The 22,758-nt window shown below is 46.3% G+C and overlaps 1 protein-coding gene across 5 annotated transcripts in view; it reads right to left on the bottom strand.

Moving 5' to 3' along the window:
* The window catches only part of TNS3 (tensin 3), a 388,908-nt gene that overhangs the window by 103,914 nt on the left and 262,236 nt on the right, over positions 1-22,758 (bottom strand). For all 5 annotated transcript variants that reach the window (XM_049894028.1, XM_049894024.1, XM_049894025.1 and 2 more), the window contains one exon: positions 14,578-15,828. In XM_049894028.1, the coding sequence (XP_049749985.1) occupies positions 14,578-15,828 (1,251 nt within the window). The remainder of the gene's footprint in view (positions 1-14,577; positions 15,829-22,758) is intronic.

Here is a 22,758-nt window from a genome sequence, read left to right as displayed (position 1 = left end):
TTATTATAAATCACTTTCCTTTTATTTATCCTTTAACATTTGTGCCAGGGTATTACATAGCCTTTTTTAAAAATATTTGTTTAACCCGTTGCCGTCAAGCGGATCCCAACTCATAGCAACCTCAAGTGTTACAGGTAGAACTGCACCATAGGGTTTTCTTAGCTATAAGCTGTTTAAGTTTATATTAGCCGTGACCTTCATTTCAGGATAGCAAGGATGGCATTAGGAAATACTCGTTAGAAAAAGCAGAACTTGCAGCCAGAAAGGGTTGAGCAGCTCTGCTGGAGGTACATCCCATAGTGGCAACCCAGGCCAAGCCGAAAGCGCCTGAGGTCAAGGTTGCACCTGGTGGAGAGGGTACCTCAGGGATGTCCACAGAGGGCCCGTCAAAAGGGGCAGGGCAGGTACTGGAATCTGGCTGGTTTGAGGAAGGATAGTTATTGAAGCAAAAAAAAAACTGATTCATGAATTCTCGAATTTCCAGCTTGGGTTCATGTGATGTTATTGTTGTTAGGGGCTGTCGAGTTGATTTTTGACTCATAACGAATCCATGTGACAGAGTAGAACTGCTCCGATAGTGTTTTCTAGGCTGTTTTTTTCTTTTAATCTTTACAAGAACAGATCACGGAGCCACTGGGTAGATTTAAACCATTGACCTTTCAGTTAGCAGTCAAGCACCTAACCATTGTGCCACCAGGGCTCCTTGGTTTTATGTAATAAAAGAAAATAATGGTAACACAGTTTCCCAGCGATGACCATGTAGCTCTCATCTAAAATGCTTTCCAAATGCAAAAGCACAGAGCTCTGGGCAGCAGGGAGCTGAGTCGGTACCTCAGTATGCACTTATACATACATGTCTGTCGACGGTCACGGTCCTGGAGCACCAGTGTAAGAGGGGCCTGACAGGGGCTGTGGCCAGTCCTGACACCAGGACAGGGCTCTCTTGTTAGGACACTCATGGTGCCCAAGTTCACCTCTACTGCCTGAAGCTCTGAATTAGAGAGATCTAATTTTTTTTTCTTTTTTTAAATTATGAGAAGATTCTACTGTGATGGCTAACAGAAGGCAGACTCCCTCATAGAAATATCATTAGTTCCCTTAACCCTCACTCACACACCAACCTTCCCAGATCTCCTGCCTCCTGATTCCCTGTGGTGCACAATGAATCCCTGGGTGGCACAAATACTTAAGCACTCAGCTCCTAACCAAAAGGTTGGCAGTTTGAATCTATCCAGAGGTGCCTCAAAAGAAAGACCTGGCAATCTGCCATTGAAAACCCATGTATGGGGTTGTCATGAGTTGGAATTGACTTGAGCGCAACTGGTTTGGTTTTGGTTTATGGTGCACAGGTCTTGGAATGAGGACCCAGTTCCTGCCTTGCAGGAGTCACTGCTAGGTGGTGGAGGCTGAGAACCAACGGGGCAATGATAGTCCCAGGTTGTGGGGCTGAAGTGGGAGAAAACACTGGGCATAAGGAAAAGGACCTGCCCAGCTTCTGGGAAGCAGGGTGGTCAGAGGAGGACTCTCAGTGGAAGAGTGACCCCTGAGGTGGCCTATGACAATTCAGAGGGTCCCCTGACAGGCACAGACCCACTGTCATGAAAAATGACATTAATTAATTCTGAGTCCCCCATGGGCTTACCCAATGAGTCACATGTAACATGGATGAATACTCAAACGCCAGTCCACCTCCACGACGGCGCATCTCAAGAGCTAGTGTGTCTTCGGTTTGAGTAACACTAAACTGCATTAAAAACAGTTTGAAATGACTGTGCTGTGGGTTAGGTTTCAAAACACAACATACAATGTTTGCATCAGGAAGCTTTGCAATGGGATCTGTGGTCCAGTGTGGAAACATTCAATCCCTCTCCCTGTAGGTACTGGTGGGTACTGGCCTGACCAGGCAGCTGCAGGAGAAATCAGGGCGTTTAAGGAGAAGGTGAGAGGGCAGTGCATGAAGGCAGGGCTAGAGTGACGGAGTTTAAGCTCTAGAAGCAGAGAAAGTAGCCAGCAATTCCAGCCCTAGCCTGTAAACTCCTCATGAAAAGCATAATCATGACCCCCCTGCCCCAGATGGAAGAAGTGAGGGAGGAAGAGGGGAGATGGAGTCAGGCAGACAGACAGAAGTACATTCCTTTGAGAGACCACAAGGGATGCCAATATACACACACAAAACAGATCAGCTAAGAAACGATCCACATTTTAAAGAATTACTCTTAGCTAAAAACAAAGCAAGCCAACAAAAAAACACCAAACCCATTACTGTAGAGTTGCTTCTAACTCAGGGCAATCCTATGTGTTACAGACTGGAACTTCCCTATAGGGTTTTCTTGGCTATAATCTTTATGGGAGCAGATCGCCAGGCCTATCTTCCAGGTGTCTCTGGATAGGTTCAAACCGCCAACCTTTAGGTTAGCACTTCAGCGCAGCCTGTCTGCACCACCCAGGGACCTATAAGGTATTTATAAATGCCCTTAAACTCTATTCTGTTAGAGCTTTTCAAATGAATTCAATCAACCCAAAAGCAGATTGCATGCAACTTGTAACCAAAATATTGATGTCTAACGAAAGGTCTGCCAGTGTATCCATTCACATGCCCACATCACCCCATCAAGTGAAAGACACCAAAATAGAATGAGCACAAAACAATGCTACAATACAGCGTTGAAGACAAACAACTTTGTATTTTCCAGGGAAAGCAGCAGAAAGGATTGTTCACACACCTCATTGCTCAGATCAGTGGCAACTCTCAAGGATGGTGCTTGTGAAGGAGCCGCATCTCCTGTGAGTGACACAGGGATCAAAGACTAAGCTACTGGTCACGTGTCATTTATTGCCTCTTTCTCCAGGGAGCATGTTGGTGTCTGTCTGCCATCTGGACTTGAGGGTAAACTACTCACACTGGAAACACTCATATTGTCTTTAAAGAGGATGAGGAAGAGGAAGGGCCTTGAGTCTTGAGTAAAAGGCTGTCACTGTCCCCATCACTGTCTGTCCAGCAGGCCGGAGAGGGAAGCTGCCCCCACACCAGAACTGTCAAGACTAGATTCTGACTCAGGGCCAGGGAGGAAGCACCATGCCTGGGAATGTACGGAAACTGACCCAGCGTGACTATGAGAGCAGGGCCCTAGAGGCCCCGTGTGATCCCAACTGTCTGGGAGGCCTTGCGGAAGTCAGCTGGCCTCTGTGACCTGGAATGTGGTCTTGATCGCATTCTGCGATACTACATCAGGAAGTGCCTTCAATGCAGGCTGGGTTGATGAGAGCCGCTGCCTTTTTGCATACAGCCCAGTCACTTTCCCAGCACCCTTCTTCTGGAAGCTGACCCCCAGAGCCTCGCAGCACTTTGTTGGAGCTCAATTCAAGGCTGTGCCCTCAGCCTGCTGCTCGCAGCCTGCGCAGCGGCTACTTCTGGGGGAGGCCTGGCATGCTGCTGTGGGCCTGAGCGGCTGCTCCTCAAACAATCCTGAGACTATACTTGCCGAGAACCAAGGACGCCCTGCAGGTCAGGCATGCCATTTACATGATGTGGCCAGGGCAGGGGTGCCCCCTTTGCCCCTCTTCTCCCATGCAGCATGGATGCCCATTCGAGGAACACATGAGCACATCATGTGCCCTGGTGCAAGGTCTGCCAAGAGCCTGGACAGCCTTCCTCCAACTCTCCTTTTCTGCTCATCTGGGGGAGAGCAGGGTGGCAGGGTTGTGGGTGTGTTCCCCTCCTCTTAGGTTTTGCTACTCCACCTCTGTCCCATCACCTTGTGCTTGCATGCACCCATGCTCACTCAGGGGACCTGGCACTCACAGCACAAGGGCCCCAGCTGGGCACTACTCAGTTGAAATGCTCAGTACATGGATCAACCTGTATGGAGCTTTGGAAGACCACCACAGATCTCTGTATTCCCAACACAGCTTTGAACCCCCAAAAGCCAAAGCATTAACCGGCCAAATCCAAAGGGCACTTCTCTTGTCTCCTAATGCCCGACTACTCTGGGGACAAGAGCTATGGCCAAGCCCCACTTTCCCCAAACTTTTTCTTGGCACAGTTGGAAGCAAGGTCATCCCATGCCCTGCCTGCCACCCCTCCATCATCTTTCATAGGCCTCATTACCACAGGCCCGAACGTAGCTCCCAGCCTCGGTGTCACCTGGGCAAGCTGTCCTCTCCTCCTCTCCACTGGTGGGACCAGGGAGGGTCTAATAAGCAAGAGCACAATGAGGCTCTACTCAGGACCTGTGGGTTTCCTCCTGCCTCCTTTGCTGCCGTACTGGCACTCCTCTTCACCCCCCTTCCTGCCACTCCTGCCTTGTGCAGCTGCTCCAGCAACCCCAAATTGTACGCACTTCCCTAATGTGCCATGCTTTCCCACGCCCCCAGCCACTTCCCTCTCTTTGAGGCCCCTCCTGAGCTCTGCACACTGTTCCCTCCCGGCCCTCAGTAGTGATCCTGACATGTTGAAAGGAGGGTAACCTGTTTGCATGCCTCCTCCTCCACGAGTCTGTTACACGTGGAATCAAAGTGGGCTCTCTGAACTGAAAAGCAACCTTCAAGTTTTTATATTTGATTCCTTTGCTGTTGTTAGCTGCTGTCGAGTCAGCTCCCGCTCATGGCGACGTTATGTATAACAGAAGGAAACATTGCATGGTCCTGCACATCTTCACGATCTTTGTTATGTTTGAGCTCACTGCTGCCGCTACTATGTCAATCCATGTCATTCAGGGTTTCCCTCTACCAACCATGATGTCCTCTTTGAGTGACTGGTTTTGCTTTTTTTGTCAGTTTGTTGTACTGTCGTGACTTGCACGTTGCTATGATGCTGGAGGCTATGTGCCAGTATTTCAAATATCAGTAGGGTCACTCATAGTGGACAGGTTTCAGTGGCGCTTCCAGACTAAGACACATTAGGAAGAAAGCAAATGAAAATTCTATGTTTCTTTGATTCCTGTAGTGGCAGTTTAATGCATAATTTAAATCAATGGGCTTTCCACTATTCATTATTAAAATTTGATATTTCTCTGAATATTTTCAATGTAAATAAGTTATCAGATCTAGATTACCATTAATAAAGCCATAAGGAAATTAAAAGCACTAGTGGAAACAGCATAGCACTCACTGCCTGTAAACAGAGCAAGGTACCTGCCAGATTGTGTAATCATGGGCTTGGGGTTGACTGAGGTTGGTAGGTGCTATACAGTCAGTTCCAACTGACAGCAGCCCTATGTACAACAGAACAAAACACTGCCCAATTTCACACCCTTCTCGTAATCGTTGTTATGCTTGAGCCCACCATTGCAGTCACTGTGCCAATTCATCTCGTTGAAGGTCTTCCTCTCTTTTCCACTGATCCTCTACTTTGCCAAACATAGTGTCTTTCTGCAGGGACAGATCCCACTTGATAATATATCCAAAGTATGTGAGGCTAAGTCTTGCCATCCTCGCTTCTAAGGAGCTTTCTGGCTGTACTTCTTCCAAGACAGATTTGTTCGCTTTCCATGTACTCCGTATATATTCAATATTCTTTACCAACACCATAATTCAGAGGCATCACCTCTTCGGTCTTCATAATTCATTGTCCAGCTTTTGCATGCAGAGGAGGTGACTGAAAATAACATGGCTTGGGTCAGGCACACCTTATTCCCCAAAATGATATCTTTGCCTTTTAAAACTTTTGTGGCAAACTTGTACGATGCAATACATTCATTGATTTCTTGACTGCTGCTTCCATGGACGGTGATTATGGATCCAAGTTAAATGAAATCCTTGACAATATCATTATTTTCTCTGTTTATCATGATGTTGCTTATTGGTCCAGTTGTCAGAACTTTTGTTTTCTTTATGTTGAGGTGTAATCCATACTGAAGGCTGTAGTCTTTGATTTTCATGGGTATGTGCTTCAAGTCCTCTTCATTTTCAGCAAGCAAAGTTGTGTCATTTGCATATGGAAGGTTGCTAATAAGTCTTCCTCCAATCTTGATGCTGTGTTCTTCATACAGTCCAGCTTCTTAGATTATTTGCTCAGCATACAGATTAAATAAGTATGGTGAAAGGATACAACCCTGATGCACCCTTTTCCTCACTTTAAATGATGCAGAATCCCCTTGTTCTGTTCAAATGACTGCCTCCTGGTCTCCTGGTCTACGTATAGGTTCCTCATGAGCACAATTAAGTGTTCTGGAATTCCCATTCTTCACAATGTTATTCCACTATATGTTATGATCCACATAGTTGAATGCCTTTGTATAGTCAATAAAACACAAGTAAACATCTCTCTGGGGTTCGTTAAACATAAATAAGATATTTTGACAGCCTGAAGCAAGAAGCCCTCAAGATACGGAAAAAAAAAAAAAAAACAGACCAGGGCTTTTCCATCCATGGATTCTTAAATCTCCCAGGTTGAGTCAATTCTTTTGTTATTCAAGTATCATGGGTCTAAATTTCCCCCTGCTTTTTTTTTTTTTTTAACAGGACAGATGTACCTGAGACACTATGGGGCCAGCAGACGCCCAGGACCCAGCAACTTGCTGGAGGGAGTCAGACTTGAGCAGGAGATGCCTCCCCTGACAGTCAAGCAGGTGAGGAGGCAACCAGTGCTGTAAGGGAGCAGTGCCCTAAATTCGACTTCCCCACTTCACCCCAAGTTAAAGAGGGACACAATATGGCACTGGTGCTGAGATTCCACTGGCCTCTGTCTTCCACAGCTCTCTCAAGGCAGGCGGTTTGTCTTTCAGCAGGAAGGCTGGGAAGCTGAGGCCTCTCTGTCTGCCTGTCTTCTGGGTGGGGCAAGTTAATCCACACTGTTGCATGGTGAACCTCCCTGCCGCCCACACTGGTGCTCCACAGAGCCATGCGGGTCATTGAAGTGCGACTTGACGTCTCTCCCGCACTCCACCCTGTTGTGCTGTCATGAGCTGCCCAGACAGCACTGGACTTTTATTGACACATTTATCACATCCGTGGACATGCCAGCAGCAGGATGAGTAAGTCACGGGCACGGCTTAGAATAGAGAGGGTGCTCAGAACAGCAGCTTTTATATCCTTGTTTTTTTCTTATTCCTCAGCATTTTCATTATCTTGCTAGTATGAACAAGACTTTCTCAGGAAATTCTCAGCCATTTTGATGTGTAATTTTTCATCTCAGAAATAACAAGACCCCCAGTGGGTGGGCTTCTGCCTACAGAGCTGTACAGGAAACTCAGCAGTTCCCATGAGGATATTTGGGTAATATATTCCCAACTCCCTCACCACCCAGGGAATTGGTTGTCTTTCTTACGTTCAGGGCATGATCTGCAAAGAGTGAACACATTTGCTAACTTTAGGATGCTGACACCTCTGGGACAAACTTTTATCTACAGCCAGAATGAAGACAATAGTGCAGTGGTCAGAGTCTGGGGAGGAGATAGAAGGTAAGCCAGGAAAGATTTGCTTATGCAGAAGACAGAGCCCTCTAGAAGCTTCAGACCAGCCTTTCCTGTGTCTGAGCAAGATTCCAGATGGGCGCTGGTCAAATCATGCTGCGCTGTCCATTGGGCCAAACCCTCACTGTCCTGCTGTTCCCACGCACGCAGGGACAGGAACCATACACCGGGTGGGGTAATGGCTGCATTCCTGGGCACTTCATAAAGCCTTTGCGACTCGCGGGGCCCTCCTACATGGTATAATGGAACTGAGAGCACACATGGAAGAGCTCAGCCTGCCATCTCGCTGCCCCTGACTGAGGGGGATGGCTGTGGTCTCGGGATCCGGCACTCCTTCAAAGCACAGGTTTCCATTACCCTCTAATCTTCTGAAAATGTTCCAGGGACTCGTAGCCAGATGTTGAGCTACCACACATTTAAGTATCTCCATGCCATCTAGTAATTTTTTTTTCTATTAATAGCCAATCTAGCCTCTTCCAATTGAGAGAAATAATACTAAAATTTAAATTTAAAATCAAATGGGTTCCAACATTCCTTATACCTGCCAGGGAGTAAAGGAATGTTCCCTCTCCCCACTCAACTCGAATGGCTTACAGCTACAGATTTAAGCGTTCTTTAGGTGGGATTTTTATCAAGTCAAGATGTTCTTGAATGGAATTCGATGTACTGCTGTATAAGTGATCCTGAGAATGGCTCTTCCCTTCTCCATCTTCTTTACATTAAATATAGTCGAGTCACAAAAGCTCGTTACATTTCCCAGTTTAGAGGTTACCTAAAACAAGAAGTGCGTTCTAGATGAGGAAACGAAGCTGGGGACAAATGGGGCATGTCTTGCTCAGTCATATTCCGAATGGGTGTGAGCTACCACTTTACTATTAGTTAATCATTGCTTAGGGAAAGTTGCTCGTTTTTAACCAGCTTCCTACTAGGAAGTAATTTCCAACTCTTACTGAAGTCTGTGAAGATTAGTGCCCAATTTCTTAATATCTAATCTTCTGACATCTTTATAGTTCTAAAGCTACGAAAAACATTAAACAAACAGTCCAAGATTCCTATAAAAAATAAATGGATTAAAAGATGCTCACAATCATTAGCCATTACAGAGATGCAAATCAAAACCACGATGAGATACCATCTCACCCCTGTGAGAATGGCAGGCACTGATTAAAAATTCAGAAAGCAATAAATGCTGGTGAGGTTGAGAGGAGACTGAACTCTCATACACTGCTGATGGGAATGTAAAATGGTACAACCTCTATGGAAAATGATATGGCGCTTCCTTAAAAGCTAGCAATAGAAATACCATATGAACCAGCAATCCCACTCCTATGAACATATCCTAAAGAAAAAAGAGCTGTCACGTGAATAGACATATGCACACCCATGTTCACTGCAGCATTATTCACAATAGCAAAAAGATGGGAACAACCTAAGTGCCATCAACAGATGAATAGATAAACAAATTTTGGTACATACACACAGTGGAGTACTAAGCAGCGATGAAGAACAGGAATGAATCCATGAAACATCTCAGCACACGGATGAATCTGGAGGGCATTATGCTGAGTGAAATATGTCAATCACAAAAGAACAAATACTGTATGAGAACACTACTATAAAAATTCAAGAAAAGGTTTACACAGAGAGAGAAACAATATTTGATGATTACAAGGGAGGGGAGGGGTGTAGAAGGGAAATCACTAACTAGATAGTAGACAAGTGTTAACTCTGGTGAAGAGAAAGACAATACACAATATAAGGGGAGTCAGCACAACTTGACCAAGGCAAAGGAAAACACTTAGAGGAACACAAGGGGAAAAAAAAAAAAGAGGCAACCACAGTAAATACTATAGCATATTCAACTCTACAACAACAGTAAAAACAAATAATTTACAAGTAGATACATAGGCAGATATGTACAGTAAGTAGGGCAAGATGGTATATAGGAGTATACCCATGCACATATATTGGTTAGGCTGTGGATATTTTTACATACATATTTGTATGTACAGCATTATATTCATATATATAATAGAGCACAAAGGGAGGCACAGTCATAGAAGCTTCCTAGACACATCCAAACACCTTGAGGTAATGAGCTAATGGGGCTGCGGGCTGGGGATTGTGGTCTTGGGGGACATCTAGATCAACTGGCATAACACAATTCATAAAGAAAATGTTCTACATCCTACTTTGGTGAGTAGCATCTGAGGTCTTAAAAGCTTGCAAGCAGCCATCTAAGGTATATCTATTGGTCCTATCCCATCTGGTGCAAAAGAAAATGAAAGAAACCAAAGACACAAGGAAAATTATTAGTCCAAAGGACTAATGGACCACATGAACCACAGCCTTCACCAGCCCAAGCCCTGAAGAATTAGATGGTACCCAGCTACCACCACTGACTGCTCTGATGGGGATCACAATAGAGGGTCCCAGACAGACTGGGAGAAAAATGTAGAACAAAATTCAAATTCACAAAGAAGACCAGACTTACTCGTCTGCCAGAGACTGGAGGAACACCGAAGACTATGGCCCCCAGACACCCTTCTAACTTGGAACTGAAGCCACTCCCGAAGTTCACCTTTCAGCCAAAGATTAGACAAGTCTATAAAACAATGTGAGGAACATCCTTCTTGGTTCAATCAAGTATATGAGACAAATGGGCAACACCTGCCAGAAGCAAAGATGAGAAGGCAGTAACATACAGGAAAATTGGACTAATGGAAATGGGAACCTGGGGTAGAAAGGGGGAGAGTTCTGACACATTCATGACAACCAATATCATGAAAAAATTTCTGTATAAAATTTTGAATGAGAAACTGATTTGCTCTGTAAACTTTCACCTAAAGCACAATAAAATAAATAAATGAGTTAATAGTTGATTTTCAACAAGGATATGAAGTCCACTCAATGGGAATAGTCTCTTAAACAAACAGTGCTGGGATAACTCGGTTTCCACACTCAAAAGAATGAAGTTGGACCCCTACCTCACACCATATATAAAAATTAACTCAAAATGGATTGACAACCTAAATATAAGAGCTAAAACCATAAAACTCTTAGAAGAAAACATACGGTTAAATATTCGTGACTTTGGTTTTGGCAATGAATTATTAGATTTTGCACTAAAAGCATACATGACAAAAGAAAAAATAGATAAATGTGGCATCATCAAAATTAAAAAAAAAAAACAACTCTTGTGCATCAAAAGGCATTTTCAAGAAAGTGAAAATACAACATAGAAAATGGGAAAAAAATTTGCAAATCATGTATCTGATAAGGGTTTTAATTTCCAGAGTATATAAAGAACTACAACTCAACAACAAAAAGACAAACAATTCAATATAAAAACAGAAAAAAGACATGAATAGATCTTCAAAGATATTCAAATGGCCATTAAGCACATGAAAAGATTTTCAATGTCATTAGTCATTGGGAAATGCAAATCAAAACTACCTTGAGATACCACTTCATAACTACTAGAATGGCTATTATCAGACAAACAGAAAATAACAAGTTTCTGGCAAAGATATGGAGAAATTAGAATACTTGTACATGCTTGTAGGAATGTAAAATGGTACAATCACTGTGGAAAACAGTTTGGTGGTTCCCCAGAAAGTTAAACATGGAATTACCCTATGATTCAGCAGTTTTATTCCTAGGGATATACCCAAAAGACGCGAAAGCAAGGACTCAAACAGACAGTTGTACACCAATGTCCACCAAAGCATTATTCCCAATAGCTGTAAGGTGGAAGCAACCCAAGTGTTCATCAACAGAAAATGGATATATAAAATGTGGCATATACATACAATAAAATATAATTTGGCCATTAAAAAAGGAATAAAGTTCTGATATATGCTATAACATGGATGAACCTTGAAAATATTACGCTGAGTGAAATGAAGCAGGCACAAAAAGGAAAAATACTGTGCATTTGAAATATATATATATGAAATATCTAGAATAGGAAATTCAGAGAGATATAGAGTAGGGGTTACCAGGGGCTAGTATGGGGGGGGTTAGTGGGGAAGCATTGCCTCATGGGTATAGAGTTTCTATTTGGGGTGATTAAAAAGGTTTGGAAATAGTGGTGAGGGTTGCACAACACTGTAAAAGCAATTAATGCCATTGAATTGTGCACTTAAGAATGGTTAAAATGGAAACTTTTATGGTACATATATTCTATCACAATAAAAACTTTAAAAAATGAATGGGTTAATAAATTCTTTAAATTTATATGATTAATAACCAAATGTCCATTGAATTTTAGTGGTCTAGTTTTGAGGTATTTAAGTTCTTTAATTTAAAAATTTTCATTAAATTATTTTTATAATAAAAGGAATTAAAGAGGGTCAAAAACTGTCCCTCTCTTTTTCCACCTCTCCTCCCCATTCCTTTGCTTCAGCTATCCTCCTGACTGTAGAAAAATCAAAATTTCAGTGGTTATTATTATATACTTTAAATACAGTCACCCTGAGGGCTGGAGGCTATGAATGACCTCTTAAAAACTCCTCGCATCACAACACTTTGTTACAGCAAGAACAAGGTGTTACTAAGTGCTGAATTCCGTCAACTGAAAAATACATTAACCTCAAGAGGCTGTTGTATGCTGCCCTGAGTTTTGAAGTCTTTTCCCCATATGTACAAATACACTTAGAAGCCTCCAATCTTTGCCAAATCTCAGAAGAGGTGTTAATCTAGAAGAAAAGGCTTCTGACTTTAATTTCTCCAGGTAATATATTTTAAAAAGGTTTGGTTAGATAAGTGATGGGCCAGGAGAATTGGGATGGTTTCATTTTAAAAAATTTCATTTTACCTGGAAAAAAAAAATCAACTCAGAATTTCTTGAAGATATATGGTTGAATGTGCCAATACATTTAAATTCTTTGGCCTGGATGTCCATTAAGTCATTGCCACTAGTGCTGTTGTTGCTCTATCATTGAGTTGTTGTAGCATAGTGTTTGATAATCTACTCGTGGAAGACTTTCCCGACTCCTTCCTCTCCCAGTTAATGATAGAAAGGGTCCAAGTTACTCATGCAAGTAGGAATGCCACGCAGTTTGTTCAGTTAGGGTCTCTGTGTAAGAGAGGTGCCCGTGAACTCCTCCCACTGTGACAGGGTTTCCTTCTAAAGAGGTGGAACACACAGAAATTCATGGACGTGATATGATTTACCCACCAAAGCTCCACAGTCATCAATGGTGCCTCTCAGCCTTGCAGCCAACAGGGACAGCTACAGAGACTGTGCCCGCTTTACTCCCCATCCTGCTTCCAGGCCTGAGCCAGGGTTAAGCCGGGCCCATCTGACCCTGAGTCCACACTGCAGGCTCCAGTTCCTGCTCCACCCCCCCGCTACCTGTGTGGCTTTGGGCAGGTCAGTTAACCTACTGACCCCTCTGTAAACTCAATAGCAAAACAATCCTGGCAACTGAGGGAACAACGCCCAGTGTAAATGCTGCTTTTTCTTATCAGTGTTACTAGTACACCATGCTGATTTGATACTCATGATCTCACTTTGCTGTTAGATGCTGTCAAGTGTGCTCTGACTCATGGTGGTCTTATGTATAACAGACTGAAACACTGCATGGTCCTGCATCATCTTCTAGCACTGTATTGGATGATATTCACGACCTCACTTAGGAGCACCAGAAGAAATGGGGTAAGCCAGGACAAAAGAAACAACCAATGTCCCCTTCATGCACTGCCACTGTAGGCTATCCACTCTGTGAAGCAGGCCCCCTTTACGAAGCCACCTGGGAAGGCACATCTCACACACCAGCAGTGGGTGGAAGCCCTTGCATCATGCAGACACTACACTCCAGGTCCCTAAGGGAAGCTCTCCCTAGGAGGTCGTCCATGTGGTCCTGGTCACCCAAGAATGCACTGCCTGGTAGCTCTCTAAAGTGAAGTGCCGACCACCTGGCCCAGTCTTCCCAAGTCCCTCTCTCCAGACAGCATGTTCTCTGGCAGCCCCTGCCTGGAGTACCTCTCCTCTCTGTCCTTCCAGGCCCGAGCCGACCACAGTCCCTTTCTGGGGACCTTCCCCACCCTTTACAACTCTCTCCACACCAAGAGCATGTTATAATAGCCATTCCTCAACATTCGCCATGTTACACTCACGTACCCTCATGAACTGCTATTCCCTTGCTTGTCCAGCGCCTTGTGGCTGGGCTCAGGCAAGCATCTAGGGAGGCTCCCTCCTGCCCTCCATGTGCTGTGGCAGATGGTATGCACTCCTGCTGGAGGTGCTCACAGGCACCCACACCTCCGCTGCAGCCAGCCCACCAGGCCAGGCGCCCCCAGGCTAGCACTGCTGCTCCCTAGCAGACTGGCCGTGTGGCTGGAGGTTCCCTGCCAAGGCCCACAGCACAGCACTCCTGAACCTGCTGTCAGCAAGCCTCCACATCCAGGGGGCATCGCCTCCTCCCCCTCCGCGTTCCCCATTCCCCTGCTTCCACAGGGAGGTGCTGTAGCTCCCTCCCCACGACCCACCTTGTGCTCTCCTGCTCCTGGCCTCCCACCATTTTATACGCTGTCTGCTTATCGACTTCTGGGTCCCCCTGGACTGTCATCTTCATTACCAACCTTTAGACTCAGTGTGGTGCCTGCTTCTTCCTCCCACCCCTGTCCTGTCCTGTCAATCATACACACTCTTGGGTATCCTTCCTGTAGTGACCACCTCCATTTTCACAGTGAGACAGGGTTCATTATTGAGCCCATTCTGCAGATGTAGAAACTGAGGCTTAGAAGAGTTCAGCACCTGGCCTGGCATCACACAGATTGTGAGTGGCCCTGCGAGGACCCATTCCCAGGCGCTCTGGCTCTGAGCCCTGCTATCCCTTGCCTGCTGCACCACTGCTCATAGACACTAATAAGTATTTGTCAGATGGATGAATGACCCACCCTCTCCATGTGGTAGTGTCTAGTCCCTACCCTGCCTTCTGCTCAGCCCCACCTGGCCCTTCTTCCCGTGCTCCAAACCTGCTATCAGTGAGCCTATGTCAAAACGTTTGAGTGTAAGATCTAATGGAAGGGCCTCTTGACTGTCAATTTCACCAAGAGCTAACAGTAGTGAAAAGTCTGACCTGCCCAGTCCTAGTGCTGACTTTTTGTGAAAAGTCGGACACGCCCAGTCCCAGCACCCTGTCGCACATCAGCTCACCTTGCCTCCCGGGCATCCTGCTGGAGCCCTCTCCTGGGTCCTGTAGCCTGCCGCTGGCCCGAATCCGGCTGGCCACCCCGTCTGGGGGTGCGGCACCGTTGGTCTGACTGCCCAGTGTGTTCATGTGGGTTGGAAGGGGCTCAAAGGTGGGGTCCAGCTCCAAGATGAGCCTGTTGAGCTGCTCAATGGACTGGTCGATGTCCAGGGTGGGGGAGCCTGGTGAGACAACCGAGTTCAGTTCTATGCCAACCCCGTTTATGGCATTTTCATTTGCAAATACGGGTTTGAATGCTTTGCCGAGAGGTGGCAGCTGCGTTTCTGGGGGATTCGGCCCACTGCCTACACCCCTCTGGACGGCCACTCTGCTGCTAGCCCCGCGGGTGGGGGTGACTGGCACTCTGGGCTGGGTCGGGATGAGGCCGGCATTTTCGGCTGTGCTGCGGCTGATGGGCCTGGCTTCCCCCTCGGGCGTGAAGCTGTACTGGTGTGCAGCTACCATCTGCTGCTGGCGCACCCAGGTCTGTGTGGAGTAGCCGCTTTGCCCGTAGGTCTGCGTCTGTGCAGACACAGAGGGCTTCCTCAGCAGGGCCGGTGGCTGCCGGGGCTCCCGGTTTCCAAAGGACCGCTCGTAGAGCAGGTCCATGCCAATGCCCAGGTCTGGGCCAAGGCTGCCAGGCAGGTCTTCACCAGTGTTGCTGCCAAAGCCATCAGACAAGAGGGAGTTCTGGCTGCTCTTGTGGCAGGTGAAGGTGCCGAGGTGGGCCAAGGGCTGCCCCTCTGAAGATGACAACGTCCCGAGGCTATCCACGCTGTGCAGGTCATGGTTGGGCATCTCGTCATCCAAGATGTCCGTTTCCCTGTCTCGCAGCTTGGCGTCCCCGTTAACATGGACCTGGGCTGGCACAACATGGCGGGTCCCACTATATTTGCTCTGAGCATCAGTCATATCCTTGAATGAGCTCTCAGACTCTTCTAGGCCAAAGCCACTGAGGAGCTGGTCCAGCTCGGCCTTCTCCTGTGGGCTCAGGCCCCTTTTGGTGCCAGGAGCCAGGCGCTCTTCAGTCTTGTCAGTCCTGACTGAGGCGGTGGAGTGGCCTGAGTCACTGCTGACAGACAGGGTGTGGTCGCTGTGGTCTGGGCTGTGGGTGGCCGGAACAGCCTGGGGGCCACCTGGGATGCTGGGGTCTGAGGTACTCTTCTTCCTCACCTTAGCATAGAGGCTGCCATCGACGGGCCCCTGCGTGTGGAGCACTGCAGAGAGAGCAGAAGTGGAGATCAGGGACAGGTGACCCATCTGGGATAAATTATAAATAAATTCATAATATAACGTAACAAACAGGACAAGGACTCCTCTCAGGTCCCCAAATTCTATTTATACTGCAGCAATGCAAAGTGTTAAATGAGGAAAAGCATTAAAATAATCAAAAATCTTCAGGAGCTAGAATTATTTCTACCTTTCTATGCAAAGAAAATTGTCACTAAGAGTCCTGTTGGAATTCCTTGCACTTCAGTCATCCTTTCAATGGCCCACTGTTAATTCCATCGTGATTTTGAATGTGAAACACAGCTCAGCTCATCAATCCCCAAGAGTCCACTGTTCGTGTATGACAAAGGAGAGCTTCCAGTCATAAATCTGTCTTACTAGCCTTTACTAAATGCCTACTATGTGCTGCTTAACAGATTCTTAATCCACAGAGCATCTGATTAACAAATCAGCCATTCTCTCAACATCCTGGAACCTGTTAAAGTCTAAACGTAGGCCTTTCTATTCAGCGCAGTATCTACGGGCTATCTAGGTGCCCATGAATTCACGGCAGGGCCACCTGGCACTTGGGGCTGGTTTTCACGCCCTGATCTCAATCAATCTGGAATGTCAGGAAAACAAAGCTTGGGCCTAAAATGTGGGTGGGAAAAGCTGAATGCTCTGTTACTATTATTAATTACAGCACTCATGGTGGCACTCAGCAACTCCCTGAGCCATAAACTGCTAACTACTGACGTTCATCCCCCTCGGCCAGGCATCTCAACCTCCAGCACAGAACCTCCTCAACAGTCCACCCAGAGGCTTGCCTCCCTCCTCCCTCTGGTCTCCCCCGCCTTGTCTGCTTTCTGGACTCCGAGGTTGCTGGCATACCACAACAAGCAGCTGCTGATGGTCTGCAACCGGCACTGTGCAGGCACCTGGGGGTCTGGAGGCATGAGCCGCACATATTCCACGTAACAGGCCTGTCTTCTGAGCTGCCCTGGAGAGCCTGGCCTTGAGCACATGCCCCGGCGATGGAAGGTAGAGACCTCAGGCTATGGTCCCTACCTGAACCTCACTGACCTCATCTTGAGGCAGAGCTCAGGAGTGAGGGGGTGTTAAAAGTGTAACAAAAATTACTGTAAACCATGCTCTTCAGAACAGGCAACTGGTGACATGAACTCAAGTAAAAGGCCATCCTCTGGGTTCAGCCATGGGATGAATATAAGGTAAGAGTAACGGGGTATTTGCCGTCTATAGGGCATTCTCCTGCTAACTGAAAGGCTGGAGGCTCAAGTCCACCCAGAGGCACCTTAGAAGAAAGGCCTGGTGATCCACTTCCAAAAAATCAGCCACTGAAAATCCTGTGGGGGGCAGTTCTACTCTGACACACCTGGGACTCCATGAGTTGGAGTCCACTTGATGGCAACTGGTATACTGGTATTATAGGGCAGACGCATAACCACATTTTCTCTAATTTTCACAGTATAAAAATTTGATATTGTCATTCCTGTTTTATCAATAAAGGACTGAGGCTCAAAGAGAATATATAACTTGTCCAAGTGAAGGCAGCTGCTACAAAGCAGAAGCAGGGCTAGAACCCAGGTCTGTTGGCTCTAGGAGCTTGCATGTACTCCTGCTGCACCACGCTGCCTGCCTCCTCAGACAGAGTCACACGAGCACACAGCAGAAGGCCCTGAATCTGTGGTCCTGTTCACACTAGAGGTGGCATGGAGGTCACCACACTCTGAAAAGCGCTTCAGCAAGTGACCTTGGGCAAGTCTCAAGAACGGGCACGGACAAAAACACCTACTTCACAGGGCTCTGAGCAAATTAAATGAAAGGACAGCTGGAAAGATGGCTCCAGATTACAAGGTGTGTGCAAATGCCATCATACAGCTCTGACAGTGTAAAAGGTAACCCATATATTGCCTCATTAGGTCAAGCGTGAAGGCATGCGGAGAGTGTGGAGAAACAACAGCCCAGCTGAAAACGCCTGGGACCAGGTTTGAACCAGCACATCCCAGCTCCACCAGGGACCCCCGTCATCGATCTAATCTACCAACTTGATGAATCACTTTGCGCCTCAGGTTTCTAGCTATGAACATGAGGGTGTGGGCAGATAGTTCTCCTGAAGGTTTGACATGAAAATTGAGAGATAGCACTCAGATAAATGTCTTTATAGGCCCTGAGTAAATGCCAGGCTAATTGGGCTCCCATTACAGAATCTCTGCTTACCAGGAAGAAACAACTAACATAAATCCTGGGCTTTACGTTTTATTCTGCAGGGTGTGAGGGAGGAGGAGGAGGCTCCGATAAATGGCTTTGCTCTGTAGGCATCACACAGACCCATCACCCTCACGGGAGGGCCACCTGCCAGAGCACAGAGCACAGACCACAAGGCCAAACATCCACAGGGAGCAGTGTGCCAGTTACAACCAGAGAACTAATGTGACTAAGATCACATGCCCATAACATCCACATCCCTCCCCCTAAATACAAATAAAAATGAGCCAATTCTGTGACCTGATGGAAAAAAAAAAGACCCCAAGAATGAGTTGTAAAAAATCCCTCTTGTGTGAACTGAGATACTGCCAGAAAGTACCTGTTAGTCATTCTGGGGTGGAATCCACTGGCCAGTCCCACATGGAAGATAGTATTGTTGTGAAATGGTAAGTAACAGGACATTCCTTTGGCTAGGAGTTATGAGTAATCATATTTTTATTATTTTTACTATTAGTAGAAATCTTAAAGTATATTAAAAGCAACACAATTACCATTTACTGAAGATGCTCACTGTACTCCAGGCCCAGTTCTGAACATTTAAAAGCACCATCTCATTGAATCCTGACAACCTAGGTGGACATGGGTGTCACAACAGCCTTTCCACAGAAGTGGCGCTAAATGATAGAAAATTCCCAAAAGCACAGCACTATGGCGGGTGGAGGCCAAGCCCAACGCCACCCAACACCGTAAGGACCATGCTGGGCTCTTTCTAAACCAGGCCACACACGAGTTACTTTTTAGATACGAAGTGACCAATGGATACGATGTCTGTAGTAAAAGAATATGAACAAAACCAGTTCATTCCCAAAACAGAACTATCCAAACTTCTAAATCACCCAATATGAGCAAACGCAGGCCTCAAAGGAAAAGGTCCCATGTGGAGGGGCTGTCACGGCCTGCCTTAGTAAGCAAAAAAAAGCCCAGAAACAACCAACGAACCGACCAAAAACAAACTAATAAACAAACTAGGGTGTGAAAGCAGAACTGCCCCCACGGCCCATGGCTGCCTGCAGCCATGGGGGACCCCCGCTCTTGCACCTCAAAGCAATTCCTCTAAGGCAGCACGGACAAGCTAGCCTGGACTTCCATGGGAGCTGGCCACTGCTCACTCTCCTTGCTGGTCTTCACATGCCACAGAACAAATTGGAAAAGTGACTTGAAGTCACCCGATCTAAGTTTCCAAAAATCTTAAAGAAAAAGTTGGGATCCTAAAGGTTGGCCAAATGCACCAAGGAACAGGATGCAGCAGCAAGAAAACCAAGGTTCTCTGAACATTACGTATGTGGCCACAGTGTGTTAAAACTGCTGGCATACAGATGACTGAGACACAACTGCTGGCCTACAGAAGGTGCACAACAAATGGCAACATGCTGTTTGGCATTTTGATCTCCATTAGTCCTTCCGGAGTCCCTAGGTGATGCGAAAAGTTAACACACTTGGCAGCAAACCATAAGGCTGAAGGCTTGAGTCCACCCAGAGGCACTAGGAAGAAAGGCCTGGTGACCTACTTGTCAAAATCAGCCACTGAAAACCCTGTGCAGCACAGTTCTACGCTGACACACATGGGGTCACCATGAGTCGAGGCCCACCAGATGGCAATCGGAATTCTTCTCTGCCACTTACGAGGTGGACATCCCACTGCTCACACCCACATAGCTGGAAGTGGCAGGGCTGGGTGCTCACCCACCTTCTCACAGGAGACTTTCACTACCTCTGAATGACTATATGGAGAAAACAGCCATGTTACCTACACACTTTCTGCTGTCGGTATGTTTTCCAATACCCATTTTAAATACTGCAGTATAAAAGCAAGGGAAAGAGAATCCCTGCTAGAAATGACACCCCACAGGGTAGCTGGCGGAAAGGGGCACTACATGGTCACTGCCAACTTCTCCACAAAAAGTGAGCTCAACACCTGCTGTGTACAGGCCCCCAAAGACTACAGTCAATAATTAGAGGATGCCCTTATTTAATGGATGACAGGTTGCTACTTATGATGTTTCCGGTTTTGGAAAGGGATCCAAAAGGAGCTTTCTGGATCCAGACCAGAAAAAGGATGCAGCCTATCATACCCCCTCCCATCTGTAGTTCCTGCTGCTGACTGCATGGGCCCCACTGGCCAGGGAGCAGGAGCCCCTCCAGGCAAACTGGAAAGTTCTGCTGTGTCCTGGAACTTAACGTTCTATCAGTGTCAACTGCTGCTGTGGAGTGGAGCCTGAATACAGACAAAGCGGTCTGGAAGGTGGAATGAAGTCACTTAGCCAGCCCTTTGCATTTTTCTTTTTTAAATATTTAAATGGTATGTTTTAACTTTTTGTTGCCAGATTATTACCTTAGAACTCGGGGCTCAAAGGAAGCTTAGGGTCGTTTGAATCAGCCCTCTTTCTGCAAATGAAGAACCTGTTACCCAGAGGAGAGCAGTGACTTGCCCAGGGTCACCCAGCATCTCAGGTGCAGGTGGGGCTAGGAGCTTCATCCTTTCCAGGCCAGGGCAAAACACATGCTCTGCCCCCACACCAGCCCACCAGAGGGCCTTGCTTTCAAAGGGAACCTGCATATTGTCTGGCAATAACATCCCTGTGGCTGGAGCCTAGTTAAAAAACAGACAAACACTTAAGCACGGCTCTGATGATTTCCTCTGAATGACACACCAGTGGGACTGATCATCTGGAAAAGAGTTAGGAAGAAAATACGAAGTGGACGCTCTGGAAAAGAGTTAGGAAGAAAATACCAAGTGGACACTCTCGCTTCATTAAAGGGCAAGAAGTGCAACAATAGACTTCCCCATCCCCACCTCCACCCCTACCCTTCCCGCCTCACCTTACTTTTGGAACATGGCTTTCCCACAAGCAGGGAAGAGGCACTCAGAAAATATTTTGAAAGTCGTCTAAGACAAAGGGAAGACCAAAAAAAAAAAGATGAAAACATTCCTTCCCATCCTGGCTGAACAGTGATTAACTAACGCCCACCTGTGCTCACAGGTATGTTACAATCAGTCAAGGAAGGACTGGGTCTCACACTTCACCTGCTTCCAAGCACTGACCGGTCAACAGCCAAAGGGGTTTATACCTGACTGTAATACATTAAACCACCCATTAGTCCTGCTCACATACACACACACACACGAAAATTGAAAAAAGAGAAACTTTTTGATGTATTAAAACAAGCAAGCTACCTGGAATCTTTTTTCTTTCAATGCACTGACCATACCCACCTCATATTCTATTTTTGTGACAGCTTTATTTGAAGAGCAGTTTTTCTTTCAAAAGAACTAACAGTATTCTTTTTACAAGTCTTCAGTGGAGAAAAAGAGAAAATCCTTCTCACTGAAGTTAATAAGAGTTTACTAAGCACTTGCTATTCATTCCTTGTTATCAATGGAGATCTAAAACCACTATTCAGCTCCATTCCTACTACGTGCTGGGGAAAGGACTTGCCCTTGAGGGGGGGTAAAAAGAGGAACAAAAAATGGCCTTTCCCTTCTCAGAGTTTTATTAGCATTGGGGGTAAACGTTATGCAAAAGGAGCTGGGAACATGTTATAGGTATCTGAGTCAAACCCAAAAAACCAAACCCCTTGCGACTGATTCGATTCCAACTCATAGCGATCCTACAGGGTAGAGTAGAACTGCCCCCATGGGGTTTCCAAGGAGCAGCTGGTGGATTCGAACTGCGGATCTTTTGGTTAGCAACGAGCATCTTAACCACTGGGCCACCAGAGCTCCAAGTATCTGAGTAGATGGGTTAACAGAGGCAGGAGAAAGACAGAGCAGAATACATGAGACGAAGTGCGCAAAGGAGCAGCCACTCTCAGGTGAGTGATACCACATGGGGTTTCCATCATCTTCCAGGACAGACAGAATGCTGGAAATGCCCCTTCTGTGGAGATCAAGCTGACATTCCAAAGACAAAACCTTTTCTAACCACCTCATATGTGCCAAGCGCAGTTTCACACTCAGGATCTCATGTAATTCCCAGAGCAACCCTGTGAGGCAGGAACTGAAAGCTCACTGTAGACAGGAGAAAGTTGGGCTCAGAGAGGTTGTGCTAACATTTAAGATTTGTAAAAAGCTACTGAATAGAGCATCTGGAATTCAAACTCACATCTGTCCCACTCCAAAGTCCATGCTTCCTGTTCCTTTAAAATGTTGGAATTGTAAAACTGTCCAACCCTATAAATGAGTCAGCAATTTTGGAAAGCAATTCACCTGAATGTTTTCTCAGTAACTTCTACAAATAAAATATCTAAAGCATGCCTCATATGCTCCCTCCTTCCCTCCGTCTCTCACACACACACACACACACACACACATTCTTCAGACACTACTAAGCTCTAAATTCACCCTTATCCCCTGCACCTTGCCTTTTCCTCCCTAACCACTGAAATTGTTCACTGTGTGGGACAGAAAATGTAGCCTGGCGGTGCAGTCGTTAACGCACTTGGTTGTTAACCAAAAGGTCGGTGGTTCAAATCCACCAGCCACACTCCACGGGACAAGGATGTGGCAGTCGGCTTCCTTAAAGACTATAGCCTTGGAAACCCTATGGGGCAGTTCTACTCTGTCCCACAGGGTCACTATGAGTCAGAATCGACATGATGGCAGTGGGTCTTGGTATGGGACAAAAACCTGAGTTTTAGTGGCAGTTGTGTTG

The sequence above is a fragment of the Elephas maximus genome, chromosome 8, assembly GCF_024166365.1.
Source record: "Elephas maximus indicus isolate mEleMax1 chromosome 8, mEleMax1 primary haplotype, whole genome shotgun sequence".
Lineage (NCBI taxonomy): Eukaryota > Metazoa > Chordata > Mammalia > Proboscidea > Elephantidae > Elephas > Elephas maximus.
This window is presented reverse-complemented; position numbering and strand designations above follow the sequence as displayed.